Source organism: Rhipicephalus microplus, chromosome 8, assembly GCF_043290135.1.
Source record: "Rhipicephalus microplus isolate Deutch F79 chromosome 8, USDA_Rmic, whole genome shotgun sequence".
NCBI lineage: Eukaryota > Metazoa > Arthropoda > Arachnida > Ixodida > Ixodidae > Rhipicephalus > Rhipicephalus microplus.
Window position 1 is genome coordinate 36,532,923 of NC_134707.1, and position 17,095 is coordinate 36,550,017.

Here is a 17,095-nt window from a genome sequence, read left to right on the forward strand (position 1 = left end):
TGGCATACATTTTTGTTCACTCATTTCGGACGCCCATGGTCGTGACACGTGATTGGCCTAAATAGGAGTATTACCTAATCAAGTAGAATTCGTCGGTGTAAGGGATGAGGACATTAGGTCAACTGGTAATATTTGGCGGCTATTATGCTAAATGCACTCAGATTCTCCACTCAGCCAACAAGTTTAACATGCATTTCAGCCGCTGGGTCGTTTCGTTAATTTGACGTGAAAACAGTTGAAAAAAAAAAGAATCACCCTAATTGCTTTTTCCAAAGAAGTTTACTGACGTACCGAGCGAAAATATTTGACACGTAGTCGAGCTCAGTTCATCAATACTGCTGATTGTTTCTGCGAGATCATACTACACCAATGACAGCGCAGGAATAAATAATTGGAATTGGAGTTTTACGTGGGAAAGCTGCGGTATTATCATGACGAAATCTGTAGGTGATATATTTTGATATTTTGACCAACCAGCATTTTTAGGGCGAAGCATTTCTTAGCGAACTTCGGCGACTTTAAGGGTATCTATCTATCTATCTATCTATCTATCTATCTATCTATCTATCTATCTATCTATCTATCTATCTATCTATCTATCTATCTATCTATCTATCTATCTATCTATCTATCTATCTATCTATCTATCTATCTATCTATCTATCTATCTATCTATCTATCTATCTATCTATCTATCTATCTATCTATCTATCTATCTATCTATCTATCTATCTATCTATCTATCTATCTATCTATCTATCTATCTATCTATCTATCTATCTATCTATCTATCTATCTATCTATCTATCTATCTATCTATCTGGATGCCGACGTACTTGTTCTCTCGAGATTACCGAGTTAACTTGGGGTAAACGAAAATTTGTGTAAAAGGGCAAAATGATTTGACGAATGGGAAGCGCTGGCCATGACATCAGCAATGTGAATATCTCGACGCGTACGTAGTCAAATCCTCTCCGCCAGATGTGTGGCACATACACGGTGGAGAGTATGTGCCATAGGTATGTGGGTGTGCGGTACAGACGATCGACAGTTTATATCTACCCAGGAATCGTGAGAACAGTCATGGGCAATTTTAATTATAAGCGTCAAAAATAGCCTAACATCGGCAGCGTTGATCCAACGAATGCAAAGAATAAATGTTGAGGTTCCAGCAGAAATCAAATTCAAGCAAACTGCGTAGAAAGCAAATATTCAAGCACATACCCACGCCTGTTCTCGGGTGGATTTATCAATTAGACGCTAATTTTTGTGAAACACGAATTTTGGTTGCAGTGCTGGCATTTATTTCTACAACGAATATGAACTCAAATGATGCGGCTACCGCGTCAGGTTACCGTCAATTTCAGTGCGGCGCCATCCGCTGAATTTTATTTATGAATCAGTGTATACAGAGCTACCAGCCTCTGAAATCGTTGATAGACTTACTGTAGTCTCTCTGTAATTTTAAACACTGCAACTGTTGTAGTTGTGGTTCATGGAAACGTTGTAGGGCATTTTTCAGAACACAAAAAGAACACGTTGACTTAAATTTATCATAATATTTAGTATAGAATACAGTTACATCTGCCGGCAACGAAACACAAAGATAATTGTTGTGTCTCGGAACGTGGCTCTAGCTGCGGCTGCTGTTGCTGCTGCTGCTGCTGTTGCTGCCGTATGGAATCCAGTGCACCCCAGGTTTCTCGCACCTTTTACTGTACACGTCGTATCTAGTTCTTCTTCCACGCGCAAAAAATTCAAACATGAAGCGACAGCAGGATGGCACGTTTCTTCTCACATCTGCGTTCACCCATAGTTCGAAATCTGCAAATGTGTAAAAAAATTATATTACTGCTGAGCAATTCATATGGTATAAACATGAAGCCCTGTAAATCCTTCAACTGCTATTTTGACTTAAATAACTGTAACTATCGCTGCTTAGTTTGTATGGTTTTTTATTTTTATAAACAAAGGCAATGTTTGCGATAATTTTTTTTTTCGGCATGTTTAAACATGCTGTACACACTTCTTTATATTCGCTAATCGGAGCATAACCCTTGTTCGAAATTCGGAAGCTCTATGACGCCCTATGGTTTAATAACGTGTATATACCTTTGGTATTTTGCTAAACTTGTGTACGTGGTGAAATTTTCTTTCTAGTTTAGATAGCTTGCGTTGCCTTGGGAGACTAGTACGCTTGACAATGTCCTCGAGAGACGGTACCCCCTACACCTGCAAGACTGTAATCATTCCTTGCACAGAAAATGCTCTTGCGAAGTTTTAACAAAAATATAAGTTGAAAATTATTTTCAATAGAAAGCTTAAAAATGGAGGGCCCTTACGCTTCAATTTTGAGAGTTGACCGTGACGGCAATATTCTAATCTCACTTCGCACTTCAAACACTTAGTGTATGAAAGCTTTTAGAACTTGCTGTGCGCCTACTGCGTGACCTTAAGGGTGAAGTAATGTGCGCGCCTTTTCTAGTGGGTGACTGGTTGTAAACTATGACGCCACTGTGGTAATCTCAGATGCGGACTCCTGATGGCAATGTTCGCTTGCACCACGTATTATTACGGGAATATTTGATGTGGTATTATGAAGCATGTATACAGGACGCGTGTGTTTGTAGGGCATCAAAGTTACATTCACTGCGTTTTTAAGCAGAAGAAGTTACTTTCATTGTATTCATAGGCAGAGGGGTGGATGTGTGGTAGAACACCGGCTTGCCACGCAAGCTACCCGGGTTTGATGCCCACTTATTTTACTTTCAGGTTTCGAAATATCTCGGTAACGCAAAGATGATGATTTTTCGCTCGCAGCCACCGATGCCGACGCCAAAACCAGAATTTCTGCGAAACGAGCTCTATAACATTATCGCCTTAAAATATTCAGGCAGCTTATTTAGATAGCGGATCACGATTATTTAGATAGCGGATCACATATTACTTTTAAATATATTAAACTTTAAAATGATTGGAAGAAACCAAATTTTATTAATTGAGAGATTCACAATCAAAACCGCCTTGATTCGATTAAGAAGCTCTGCACAGCAGAACAGATATTCCGGTGACAATGACCTAATGAGGAGTCTACCAAAGAAAGAATATTCCAGATAAGAAAATTCGATTAAATTCGAATAAAAGCAGCTTTAAGAATGTTTTTCCTCTGTGACATGAAGCGAGTACGCGATAAAAAATAATGCTCGAATGTTTCATTCTTGTTACATAATGAGCGAAAAGGGGAAGGAGCCAGACCAGCTCTATGCATGTAGTAAGTTGGTTTTGGAACTTTACAGCGTAATTTCGTAAAAAGAACCTCTTCTATGCGTAATAACCGGAACTTCCTACGTTAAGGGAACAAAAGGTGTCGATCTTCGTTTAGGTGAGCAATCAATGTTTTACCAGAGTTTTCAGTTATGGCATGCCTTCGAAATCTGTCACGTATTATGAGTGTTGATGTGGAAATAATGAAAAATACCAGACTACTGAGAGCGGCTTTCGCCAGAGCGCCTGCCATTTATTTATTTTTATTCTCTTGTTCTAGGAACCCAGATAAATCGTAATAAAGTTATATGAGTTGGAACCCGAAGTGAAACGTGCATGATAATTACGAGTCACTATTGGAGGCGAGCGCCGAACACAAAGATAACGAATCGGTAACTATAGCCACACTTGAGGCTAGCGGGCCGCGCTTTCTTATGCCATAATCACCGCTATAGGTTCTGCCGAAAATACTGACAAGAAATCGAGTAGTCTTAATGAAAACGACCCGTTGAAGGTTTTAAAGAAAATGCCAATGCCATATTTCTCTTCGAAATGCGAGGCCTTTGTAGCTATGATAATTATTATATTTATCTCTTCTGAATGCTGTTGCAGAAGTGCATTTATTAAATGTGTCGACAAATATTACGCATGATTTGGATATATATCGTCAAACATGATTTCGACATTCTGCCTTGCATTGCTAATGGAAGAGATTTCACACTGTTTAACATCAAATAGACCAACGAGTGATTGTCGAAACGAATACCGAGTTTCTTGCGACAGGAAAACGTCATGTGTGGCCAATGATGCTACTGACTGCAGGGTGTAAGAAAAAAAAACATTATTTTTCTAACGCTGGGTTCTCACGTGCGAAACGCCGTCATGGATGCTACGCAATGCATTCGAATCTCCTCACGGTTCCCTTTGGAGAGGTGAGGGTTTTTTTTCCTTCGTTGCGCTATCTGATGAGTGTATTCGACCGGATACGGCAGCTCGGAATGCTTTTCTGATGCGATTTAAAAGTGAATGGTCTTATGTAGCGGTATGGTCAGTGTCAGACAAATATGGCAATAGCCTTTGTATTTTTTCATACTGGTGAAAGCCTTTGAAAAAGGGAACTGTTATTGTACATTTAACTTGTGTATACACAAATGAAACACTGCTACAAGTAAAGAATGTGCATACATCTTACAAATGAGCACCGGAACCTAGTTTATCACTGTGTATCCGAATGTGTTTCGGAAAAGTCCACTATGGGAGAGCAGAAAGCTGTGCCGAAGGAGAATTCAAACGTTATAAACGATGCGGCATTGTTACAACCTAAAATTTAGAGTACTTGGTGTTCTACTATGGAAGAGCGTAAAGCCGTGTCGTAGGCCCCAATGCCACACTAGAGATATATCGCTAGGGTTGGTTGACGAAATGCTCGAAGGAAATGCTTAGTGGAAATTTCGCCTCAAGGACTTACTTTATTCATTCTAGTGTTTTCTAACCGTGTTCGTTCGCTCTCTATATATGCTAGTACACCCTACCTCGAAGCGTCTCCCGACATGCACTAGCTTCCCTTTCGATTTTGTCAGAACATATAGCATGGGATGATATCACGTCCAGCATCAAGCGCCATCTCCTAAAATGTGTTTAGACAGATTCACTGTCCTTTAAGCTAACGTCATCTAATGCAAAGTATGAATGGCACATTTCTTAATAATAGTGATGGAAAACCATAACGCTAGAAGATGAGGCACTTTGACAGATCCCCACCCATCATAATAATAAACAGTGGGACCGCGTGTTTCAGCTCCACCGGTTTATCATTCATACGAAGTGCTTGAGTGGGGAGGTTTATGAACGCTCTCTCCCAATTACACTCTTTCTCTAACTTCGTGGTGCTACAGCGGAGTGCGCGGCAACGCTGCTTCGTCAGATGTCTCGTTGTGGCAGCCGCCTTAGTCAGATGGCTCTGCCATGCTCGCGTCTCCCCTGCAGCCCGGCCACACTGCGCCCACTCATGGAAGTAGGGACATGTGTGCATCGCGTTCACCCCGTCTTAACGCGCACAGGCTTTTGCGGAACACATTTCAAAATTTACAAATTTAAAGTGTCCTTCAAACTCTAGAAGATGTGAGCGCATTTATAACGCGAACTGGCTATAAAAAAATTTACGAAGCGTGCACTGAATCGGACAAACCTCAAAAGAGGAAAACTGGACAATTAAGAAGACCATTCTTGTTGTTTCTAGGTCATTGCTAGGTTTAGCAAGGTGATTCTAGGTTGTTTTAGGTTTCTCAGTGCAGATCACTTTTATATAGTTAAAGCCACAGAGGGACACAGACAGGACATGGCCCCGTCATCGTCGTCGTAGGTTTTCCAACGCTTCGGGGCCTTCTCGCGGCTGCCATAACCTTTTTGTTTCCGGGTATGCTCTGGTTGAACCTGCACGGAGTCTTCGTCTTTCCATAAATTTTCCCAGCAATATATTGGGCTAGCCATTGCTTTTTTCGTGTTATGCGGAAGTTGCGCGTGAGTGAGATTTACCCACTTTATGTAGGACATACCAAACTTCGATGATATTAGATAAACCTGGGAAACAGTTGGTTAGGCTTGTTAGGGATTCATAATCGATATATTCGCACAGCACCAAAAAAACACAAAAACAAAGCAAAGGACACAACTCTAGCTTTTTTGTGTGTTCTGTGCAAACATGTCAACAATTTTGTGATAGACAGCAAAAAATTTTATTCCACATACGCGTTTGCTGGGCTAACTGTTGCATTCTTATTTTGTAATGAGTAAAGGAATGCCGAATTTCTGTTTCACATTATCGCTTATGTATTTGACACCTCTTTGTTGTTTGTACGGTTTCAAAACAGCCATTTCGGTTTCTAAACAGCCATTTTTTTTCTAAACAGCCTCGCTTTTAAAAATATTTACGCGTAAAAGTATTGCTACGAGTTTTAAAAAAACCAGACTCATTTGAGTGCACTGCTCCATCATAAAAAAACTATTCTCGACTGTTATGTTCATTTCTTTCGCATTTTCAAAGCTAAAATATCAAGCCGTGGATTCTAATCCACGCGCTGTTTCACACAAAGGGAAAAACCAAGAGTGAACTGCGTTCCAACGCAGCAAGCGCTGTAGTCGGGCGCCGCCAGAACCTCGCGCTCGTGCAAATGTTCCAGGCAGTCTTGAACTGTGCTACTTCCTGAGCCAGTATGTGGATTACATTGGTATGGAAAGACCTCCCCTGTCACTCTTTGGCTGAGCGTTCTTCGACGAAACATCCTATTCTCAACAAGGAGCCACGTGCTTCGGGGTTCTTTTTCGGAAGTAGGCTGTACTGAGTGCTTGCGTGTAGCTTTCTTTCCAGTATATGCTGCCGGTATACGCAGCGACAAGAAAGAGACAATGTGAGCACAGGGGTCCTTATAGTAGCAAGATTATCGACAACGCGATTAGCGTGTGCCGTTGTTAGCGGACAAGATTTTCAAGACGGTGTTTCAAGTATCCACGCATAGTTGAGCTGCTGTGACTGCCCATATCTCTAGAACTCGTCGCCTGGTAGCTCTATACGCTCTTTATTTTGATCCTAGGTATTGGACAGCCTGCACGCTACACAGCTGGGCAGGTAAGCAACTCATTGTTATTCCAATAGCTACTTAGCTGTAATGATATAAAGCGAGGTACCTACGCTGTGGAAAAAATTATTTGTGTGATTTATTGCCTATACCTACGTGGAACAATAAAAGCCTGTCGCCTTCTGCCGCAGTTCAACTTGTTCGCCCAGCTGCCCCATCAGCTTTCTTATAAAAAGAAATATGTTTGCAGACACGCTATATCAAGTAAATTTACAAGCAAAATAAAACTCACGTGATCCTTTCTTGACACTCAAGATGGCGCAAGTATTTGGATCACTGAATATGATTACTCCCTCTGTGGGCTCTGGTGCTGTAAAATCACAAGACGTTGCAGTTACGTAGCCAATAAAAAAGCTTAAATTACTTCGATTATCTTGCACCTTCGCGGGTGCAGGAACTACCTGGCCCACAACATTATCCATTCGGGTTCGACTTTTCTTCTGAAAAAAAAATAAAAAAACACATAATGTAAATTAGCTACTTAATTCGATGCTTTATATAAATGTACGACAATGTGTTTGATTTATCTATGCATGAAATTGTGTAGTGAAACCGTATCGGCAGCTCGCGCAAAAGGCACTCGTCGTTATTCTACAATGAGAGCTGTTGCTGTTTATAAACAATAGGCGAATTTGCTGAAATAAATGTCCACCATTTGATTCGGATTCAAGGCCTCCGCGTCGCAGTTCAGTGTAACAGAACAGAGCCACGCCAGCGCGAGAAATTACATTGTAGATCGCCTTACGCAGGACTTTTTCAGACAAAAATCACGTTAAAACGTAATATTTTATGGTAGAGATAACAATAACGTGTGGCAAACCATGCAAACTGCCTAACGAGTGGGTGGCTGATAAATCCGCTTCCAGCACATGTGCCCGGCAATATTTTGTTGGTATTTTTTGAAGAAATAAGAGTTGAGTTCATGCTTATTTAATCACGTGACAAGAACATAAAAACACACTGCATATGTGGTTTGGTGCAAGGTAAAAAAGTACATGTCACAGCTTGACTGGCCTCTTCACCCCTAAAAATCTAAATTACGGAATAACAAAAATTTGTAATAGTAGGTTTTGTTTTCTGATAGAAAGAATGAATTCATTTTGAGGAAATTGAAGTTTTCGACTACCTGGGCCTATCTAGTGTCCACCAAAATTATGTATACACGTGTTACGCCCCAAACTAAATAATTTTGAGGTACGTCATTTGCAAATTGTACAAAATGTGCAACAGATAAGTAGCGGGTACCTCGCTTGTTCTCAGAATGGTGAGAAATGGGGAGCGAGTATATTTCTACTTCCCAATAAAAGTAGCGTGTACCTCACTTTTTCACCGAATGGCGAAAAATGGGAAAGCGAGTATATTTCTACTTCCCAATAAAGGTAGTGGGTACCGCGCTTCACCCCGGAAAGGTGAAAAATGTGAAAGTATATGACTACTTCCAATCAATGTAGCGGATACCTCGCTTCTTCATGGGATAACAAAAAATGAAATAGCGAGCATATTTCTACTTCCCAATAAATGTAGCGGATACCTTATGTCTTTACAGAATGGCGAAAAATGAAAGAGCAAGTATCTCTACTTTCCAAGAAATAACAATTCTTCACGTAGCGAGTAACCAAGTAGCCCCAATTGTTGGCACAACTTTTCCACAGCACTGACAATGTTTTTTTTTACACTTTGGTAACACTACGTTGTCTCGTACCTTTTAAGTTTAATCGTAATTGTCTGAGAAGATTTTACAAGAAGCACTAAAAGAGTTTCTACTCTTTCTTCGCCTTGTCGTATATTTACAGTGTTTATTGCCGCTGTAATAAGTATCCAAGTAGAAACTACTGTCTTTTTTCGAGTTGTGAATGAGAGCAAGAAAATTTTTTTCGAAGCTATATATTAAGGAGTTCATTACCTTTTTCCTCATATTGAACAGCATTGTTGGTCTTATAGTAGTCCTTTCTCTTAACTGGCCAGATGGTGTAATTGGCAGTAGTGCTGAAAGTTGTAAAGTGAAAAATATACATGAATGACATGTAAAGTTCAAATTGCAGTTGTGTAGTTTAATAAATAAGCACATGTATATGATCAGTGTTTGTGAGAATGGATGTGTCTGTGTCTGCGTGGCATTACATTAGAAGCCACCTCACCCTCACATAACTCTTTATCTGAATGTTTTTGCGTGTAATGAAACTTACTACGTACTGTTTAGTGGTACCTCTATGGGAACTAAGACTTGACCACACTAGGCAGGCATATTCATGGTTAAGCAAGACGAATATTCGCGCAGTTGCAATTCAAGACCTCTATGACGCAAAAGATTCTCCGACGTCTGATTTTATTTTGCCTTATAGTGCACCTGAACTGCCCTGCTTTCTATCAGATTTGAATACCGTTAACCTATCCGAAGACTTCATGTTCGCGTCGGCGGAAATTATGAACTTCCTGGAAGTCGCTGTTTGCGTAAAAAATGGCTACTTACCAAGCTTCATCAGAATCTTACTGACGGGCAGCAATATCTTCACTTTAGTAGCAATCATGTTACACATTATAAATCAAGTATCCCATATAGTCAAGAAGTCCGTGTTAGATGTGTTTGTTCTGAACAAGCAGACGAACTCAAGCGCCAGCTGCGATATACTACGTCTTTTTCTTTTAAAAGAGCAATATCCTGCTCCTATTATCGATGACGCAGTTGATGCGCAGACAAGCTTGACCATAAAACGCCTATCGACGCGGCAAAACGTCCCCGCAGCCTGAATAAAGCATCGTTCACAGACCTGTCAAACGCTTCAGCTCGTCACAGTCACGTCACGAAAACGCACCGAATACGGGACGGACCATTGTACTACAGTGGCTACAGTGGCAATAACGTCAACAATAGCAAGCTTTCATGCAATGAGCACTGGTTGATTCCCTGGTCGCCGAAACCTAGAGAAACGAAATGAGTATTTCACGTCAAACAGGTTAAATTGCTCTTTGCTTGCGTTGACAAGGAACAAAAACTTTACCAGTACACTACAACACCAGGATCATGGCGTTGATATCGTTTTGACACAATAAATTGAAAGAAACAATTTTCGTCAGGTTGTTTACCATGACAACCACACGTTTGATTTTGTGGTGCTGTATGGTTTTATGTAGTTGTACTAGCTTTGCAAGCGGGCAAAACGACGACCGCTCGAAGCTCTGTGATGAAGAAATATGTGGTTATAAACACATGCAGCCGTAGCACTCAGGGAAGATATTCCATTGGTTCTTCTTTCAGGGGTATAGCTGCGATATTGCGCCGGTAACAGAATGATAGAGCAGCGCTCTACGTCATCGTCACCCAGTTTTTCTACGAGATAAAGACTAAAAAATCCTCTCCGCTGACGAAAATTGGTGCCGTGACGGTGACAGAACGGAGCGTATGGCGGCAGTGTGATTGAGTCGTAAGGATAACCTTGTACTCACGAATAGTGTGTCCGCGTGTAATGCCGCATTGATTCTGAAGATCGCTTCAATGTGCTTACGCAAAGGAAGCACCGGAAGCTTTTTTCGGAGCGTGCCATTTATGACGAGCGTGAATGTCAGGTTCTAGCATCAAAATAAGAACGTCAAGGTCATGTACGGCATTGTTCACATGCCACTTTCACACTGTGCTACCATGGTTTCCTTGATTGCATATATACCTACATTGATATGATTAGAGAAGTTTAGCATGATATAGGGGCAATGCGAACATAAAAGACGACCATTTGTTGTACATACCAAACTTGTCCTATTACAATGTTATATGCCATATTGTACATGCTTGCACTCATATTGAACACCCGGCATATGATGACACGAATGTGAAGACACTCATGACTTCACCTACCTCAAAGACAAACAAAACACTGAATGTTTCTTTTTATCTGGATGCCTAGCATTACTTCGAATAACCCGGAAATGGTAAATCTGCAGGGTATTTTTGGTGTCTGGCGTAATTTTTCTGGTGTATAAAGTCGCAAGAGTCTACAGAATATTGACGTCACGTCACGATAGTGTCCGTGCCGGAAGGTACGCCAGGTGAAAATCATTTTATTGCCAAAATAAAATATCTAATCAGAATCAATGCTAATTCACATTTGATTGATTGATTCATTGATTGATATGTTGGGTTTAACGTCGCCAAACCACCGTATGATTATGAGAGACGCCGTACTGCAGGACTCCGAAAATTTTGACCACCAGGGATTCCTTAACGTGCGCCCAAATCTGAGCACACGGGTCGAAGCATTTCCTCCTCCATCGTGAATACAGCCGCCGCAGCCGGGATTCGATCCCGCGGCCTAGACCACCGCGGTGGGGCCTCATTCACATTAAGATTCACATTGATTCACAACCGAAGATTTATTGAAGCCACTTTTTTAGGCCGAGTTTTCTCAATAATTGGATATTCTCTGCATGCAGATGGCTATGACCAAACTGATTCACATTTGGGCATAGCCAACTGCATGCATGCACAGAATATCCGAATATGGAGAAAACTCGGCCTAAAAAAGTGGTTCCAATATACCTTCGGTTCAGGTTCACATTTTTCTGCTATACGTTTCTTTCAGAAAAGAAGGCATACTCACTCCACCCCCTGGACGCGGTAGTTCGCTTTAGCGGTTACTCTGCGGGGATTGAAGTGTATATATGTTGTCGTGACATTTACGCAAGTGATATCTCTGTGATAGCCGTCGACGTTTTTGTAAGTTGTTTTCATCAGTGTATAAGTCGCACTTGTATTGCTGATAGCCTGAAAGATTTGAATGTGATTAGGAAAGGAAGTTTATATAAATTAGACATTACTGCGCGCGCCAAGTTGACACTCCTTTCTACAGCAACATATTTTCTACTCGGCCATTATATTATTTCACTAAAGCCACAAATTAACCGCGAAACTTGTCTTTCTTATTAAGAAAACTTTATTGCCATGGCTGTATGTGTTATCCGAAAAAAAAAAGTTTCAAAGCCTTTTTCAGCATGTCGAATCTCTAGTAAATGTGCATTATGACTACAATTCGTGAACCATCAATGTCGTTTCAAGGCTTACATTAATACTAAAAATATAAATTGCTGACGTCTGCGAGAAAATAAAAAAGCATTTCTGCGTAGTCTCTAGTGTCTGAAAACATGAAATGTAGCGACCCCACTAGATGTTCTATCAATGATAACTTATAGCAAAGAGTATCATTGATTTGGGTCATTCATTTGAGTGACGACGTTTTGGTCTCCTACAAATCACGCTTACTCTAAGTTCAAATCACCCTCAATATTTCCTGAAAAAAAAAACATCTGGAAGGTATGTACTTGGTAACATAGCTTAGCAACTATTCACTGATTACCTTCAGTATATAGAACACATTCCTGCGAATGCGTTCATAAGGTGTGCGCTTACACACATTATATATTAGAAAATTCGATCCACTAACAGGCCGACAGGTCTTCGTAGGGAGGTTTGTACTACTGCCCAGTTACAGGCATCTTCGAAAAAAAATACATTGCAACTCAATTAGTGCGATCGTAATCATCATTTATTCATGATGCACCTTTCGTTCTCATTCAGTTCGATAAAACATTGCTTTGAACCCATAAAACAGCTCCTATATTTTACATTTCCTAGCACTCCTCCCAACCAGTCACATCTGAATCTAGTTATTGTTTTTTTTATACTCCCGCATTTGCGGCAGTCTCATGGCTTCATCACGAATGCCTGAAACACAGGCTTCATGGCGAAGTTAACGAAGCCCTTTGAAGTCCAACTCTGTCTCAGAGTGTCCGCCTTTACTACGCCGCTGTCTCCTACACTAACCTGCTGACAGTGAACATTGTCCCAGCTACCGGCGTCCCGAATGCACGTGGGGACACTGTAGCTGTCTTAGCGGTCATCATGCAGTTTTGAACATTCCAGTTTATGTTACGCATGCTGTTCCAGTGTTGATCTTAAAAGATCATGTACAGAACTATACATGGAAATGCTCATCCAAATGACTTACACGAATGTGCATCGAAAAATTTGGGGATCCTTAGGACTCGCCTTGAAGAGTTGAACGCGTTAGCAATATCCTGTCCAGTGCGTATACTTTAACCACTCAGTGCATACTTTCTGCTGTATGATGCCACTAGAGAAGTATAAATTGTGGATTGCTACGATAGAATCAATAAAGTTTGAAGTGATTAGTATTACATATAATGAGTAGCGTGCTTTAAATAAAGACCCATTTCCTCGAAAGGTTTTCAAACCTCCTGTTTCTCAGTGTTTTCGCAAAACTTTTCGCTCAAAACCACTGGCGCTCAAGCCAGTGACGACATCAACGTCGATGCCGAATTTTATGCGAAACGAGAGTTTTAACGCTGTTGTGGTCAAGCTCCTCTAGCTAAAAAACTTGTGATTTTAAACGAACATCTTGAAAGTGTGAGCAGTGAGTAGTTACACTCTAAGTAAAAAGTGATTTGACGTATTTTTTCTTCAGTGCTTGAAAAGGGTAAATTCCAACTATTAAATCACATAAACATATGCCAAGGCCCACCCAGTTCGACTCCAACTCACAATTTATTACCTGGCCCCGTAGTGTGTCAGACTGCCTTTCTCAAGAATAATGAGATTATTTGCATTTGCGTTAACGTGAATTTTCCAACGCCCATGTCACGTTAAGGCCAGTTAAAACCCGAAGAAGAAGGGATCTTGGTTGTCTACACAATTATAATGATAAAACTTCCCTTAAGAAAAGTCAGAGCCCCATAAAAATGGCTTTTTTTATTAAGCTGAAAGTAACACGTTATCAAGACTTGCTGACCCGCACCCAGGCCTCGTTTCCGTTCTTTTTTTTTTTTTCAGTGCACGCAACATGTGAATTCTGTTCTGTTCTAACTGTTTTGCTGTAGAGACGTTGAGGTCCATATTTTCTCGGCTACTCTATATTAATAAGTTGTGCAGCAAAAAACATTAAAGTTATATTACTGAACGGTACTGAATAATGAACGAACAAAGAAAACGTAATAGCACACTGAAACCAGTTGAGATATCATGTCAATGTAGACTTTGCTTGCTGCAGTTCACACAGTCATAATATGTTCGCACGCACACCTTCTTTTTCTACTGTTAGTATATGCACTAAACATCATTTCATATATGTCAACCCCTGGCTGTCTCTCACTGGCGCTTATACAGCTCTGTCTCCACTATGAAGTCTGTGAGGAAGATGTTCGCCTTTTTCTGAAGATTCATCTCAGGCCATAGCCCGAATAATCGCTTTAATGTGAGGGACCGTTTGTCCAAACTTCCTAATTTGTTACTCAATTTTTCTTTTTGATTCGTGTATTTGAAGCACTGCAAAAGAAAATGGCAGAGATTTTCTTCTGCATTTTTTTTTGTTTCTATTGGTTGAGCAAGTTTACGAAAAATGACGAAGCTTGCATGAAACTAAGCAGGGATTTAAACAGCTATACTGGACGATAAAGAAGATTAAACTTGTTCATTATAGAGTATTTCTAAGCTCTAAGTGATGAAATTTGTTTCTAAATTTTTAGCTCATCGCTCACTGTTTTAACTAGTCAAGACTTCGTTGTTTCTATCATCATTTTCTGCGCTGAAATGAATGAATCTCCAAGGTGCAGAGACCGAACATCGCAGTGAAACTAACCGTCTGCACCGCTAATACACTCTGGGAAAATCAAACAGATTATGTGCAACTCCGCTGGGTGAGTAATATCTTGCCATATATGTGGCTCTTTTAAAAGTTGTGTGGAATCTCTTGTGGAGTCGAACGGCTCTTTCAAACGCCTCTCATCATCTCCAAAGAGAGTCAACGTCCCCTTTCAAGAGAGCCGCTTATATACGTGGCGAGCGAGAACTACAAAATAGGAGTCAGGAAATTTTTCGGCGTGTATTGATGCTAGCAGAGCAACGTTGATGTATGCCTTCCATTGCCTTGAAATATTCTTGTAGCCACCGTTGCCTTATGTATTCTCGGGTATTTTCGTGCTTTATGTACTCGGAGTCTTCGACTGGGCACCCTTACTTCGTCGACACTTACTGAGTTAACCGCGGCCATGTTACTGGACAAGTGGTGAGCAGTACTTACCCAATATATGTGGAACAAAGATGGCACTTTTTGATAGCCTGTGGAACATACCTCCTTTCTTATAAGTCTTGGAAATTACAACGAGCTTAGCTGTTTCACCGTTAAAAAGTATTCCTGCTGCTTAGAGACACACAGCAGTTTTTTTTGTGCGATAGCTTTTATATGAGCACAAGCTGAACATTACTGCCACTGCCCTCGATTTTATATTCCCTGTTTGTATATGTAATTTATATGAATAGTCGCAAAAAACTAAAATGGCAACGCGCGTAACTATATCCGAATCGGCGATCCCCGCGACCTCCCCCTGTATCTCACACCGCCGTGATTAAGAGCTATACCACGTGCCAAAAATGCGGCAGCAGCGCAGCATACTACGGGCGAGTGATTTGCGTGTGTCCTTAGCTTGTGCTTGTACCTAATGGTGAATGCGAAGGCAGAGTAGAGCATGAGCAGACGTGTTTCTTCCACAGCTAACTTCATACTCTCCGAATAAACATCTCTGCTACACTACTTTCAATGATTTCGAAGGGTAGTACTTACTCTCCAAGCGTTCTGATACTTGAAAAAGAATGCTTCATTCACCCAAGGCGGTTGTCTTTCGGTATCGTACGTGCTTGTCTGCCCACGCACTGCACCAACCGCGCCACTCAGAACTACGTAAAGAAACAACTGCATGTTGTCACTTTGCTCCTTGACGAAGTTCGGACGGTGGCGAAGCTCGCATCTTTATATATGTTTGATTTTCATAGTTGTATAAAATAGTGCCATTGATCATCGTGGCATCCCTTAGAGAGAAAAGGCACGCATCGGTTTGACACCTCTGACGCTTCACGAAACGCACAGGTTAAAATTCGATGTTATTGTTCGTTTGAAAAATTTAACAAGTATTGCACATGCATGCTACGTCTATTGTTATACCTATTGGGTAATTCTGCGCCAAACGTCCCAGTCATTTAGGCGACCATCTCAAATACATCTGAAAAATAATTGTGCTCAATTACTGCTTTGAAAACAGTAAAACGAAAGAATATTTCTGAGAGAAAAAAAGTTTGGTCACGTGGCTGCCTTCTGAACTTCCCTGAATGTCGTTTGGATGTTGTTTGTGGAAAAATTGATTTTAAAACTACTGCTCCTCCTTTGTGTACCAAACTTGCCCACATGTTAAGTAAAGGTTCTCCTGTATGGTGTTTGAATCTGAATAGTATTAGTGCATTTTTATTGGCACATTCACCTGAAGAATTTAGCCAAAGTCTCTTACGCTTATATTTTTTAAATTGTAATACTGCAGTTGTATAAATTACTGAATAGTCAATACTCACTCAACAGAAGGTATATTTTGAGAAAACAATATTAAACAACGTAACAAAAATATTACACCTGTCAAGCTCCTAAACATTACGAAAAAATCACAAATTTAGCAAAATTGTCATTTTTGTTCATATTATGACGCAAGTGGCACCATGTGGTAGTTCAATTAAAATTACTTTTATACTTAAAAAAAGGAAATAAATCGTTCTTTTCATATAGCTAATCTTATCATTACAAGTTTTGTTTTAAGGAAGAAAATAATTTTTGAACTTTCCCATTATTGCATATAGATTCCAATTAGGTCATACGACAGCTGCCGCCATGAAATTTCTCATTGCCGTTAATGAGAATGTTCAAATATTACTTTCTTCCTTAAAATAAAAATTTTAATGATAAGATTAGCCATATGAGCAGAACAGTTTATTTGATTTCGATTCAAGTATAGAGGTGATTTTTAATTGGGCCACCACAAGAAGCAATTTGCGTCTCAATTCGGAGCAAAATGAGAATTGCGCGAAGTTTGTGATGTTTTCTCGTAATGTTTAGCAGCTTCACAGATCTAATAAAATTTTTTACTCAAAATATATCTCATCTAGAGTAAGTATTTACTGGCGAAATATTTGTAGAAAGTGCTGTATTTCATTAAAAAAATTTGATCAAGGTGGACGATTGGGCCAGTTGGTCATACATGATCTAAGAGTACTACGCGGTAGAAAACATGCACGGGAAAAAGACAAAGACAAGCGCAAACTACCAACTGAAGGTTTATACAGGTTTATTCTTCTCTTTTTTCCTGGTTGTATT

General features: G+C 40.3%; 1 protein-coding gene across 1 annotated transcript; it reads right to left on the reverse strand.

Moving 5' to 3' along the window:
• Positions 1–1,684: 1,684 nt before the first annotated feature.
• Positions 1,685–15,670, reverse strand: LOC119185135 (female-specific histamine-binding protein 2). Its single transcript, XM_075870446.1, has 6 exons — positions 15,524–15,670; positions 11,492–11,655; positions 8,803–8,885; positions 7,301–7,339; positions 7,132–7,209; positions 1,685–1,824 (listed from the first exon to the last, which is right to left on the reverse strand). The coding sequence occupies exons 1-4, from the start codon at positions 15,656–15,658 to the stop codon at positions 7,314–7,316; spliced, it is 408 nt and encodes a 135-aa protein (XP_075726561.1). The 5' UTR covers positions 15,659–15,670; the 3' UTR covers positions 1,685–1,824; positions 7,132–7,209; positions 7,301–7,313.
• Positions 15,671–17,095: the final 1,425 nt, after the last annotated feature.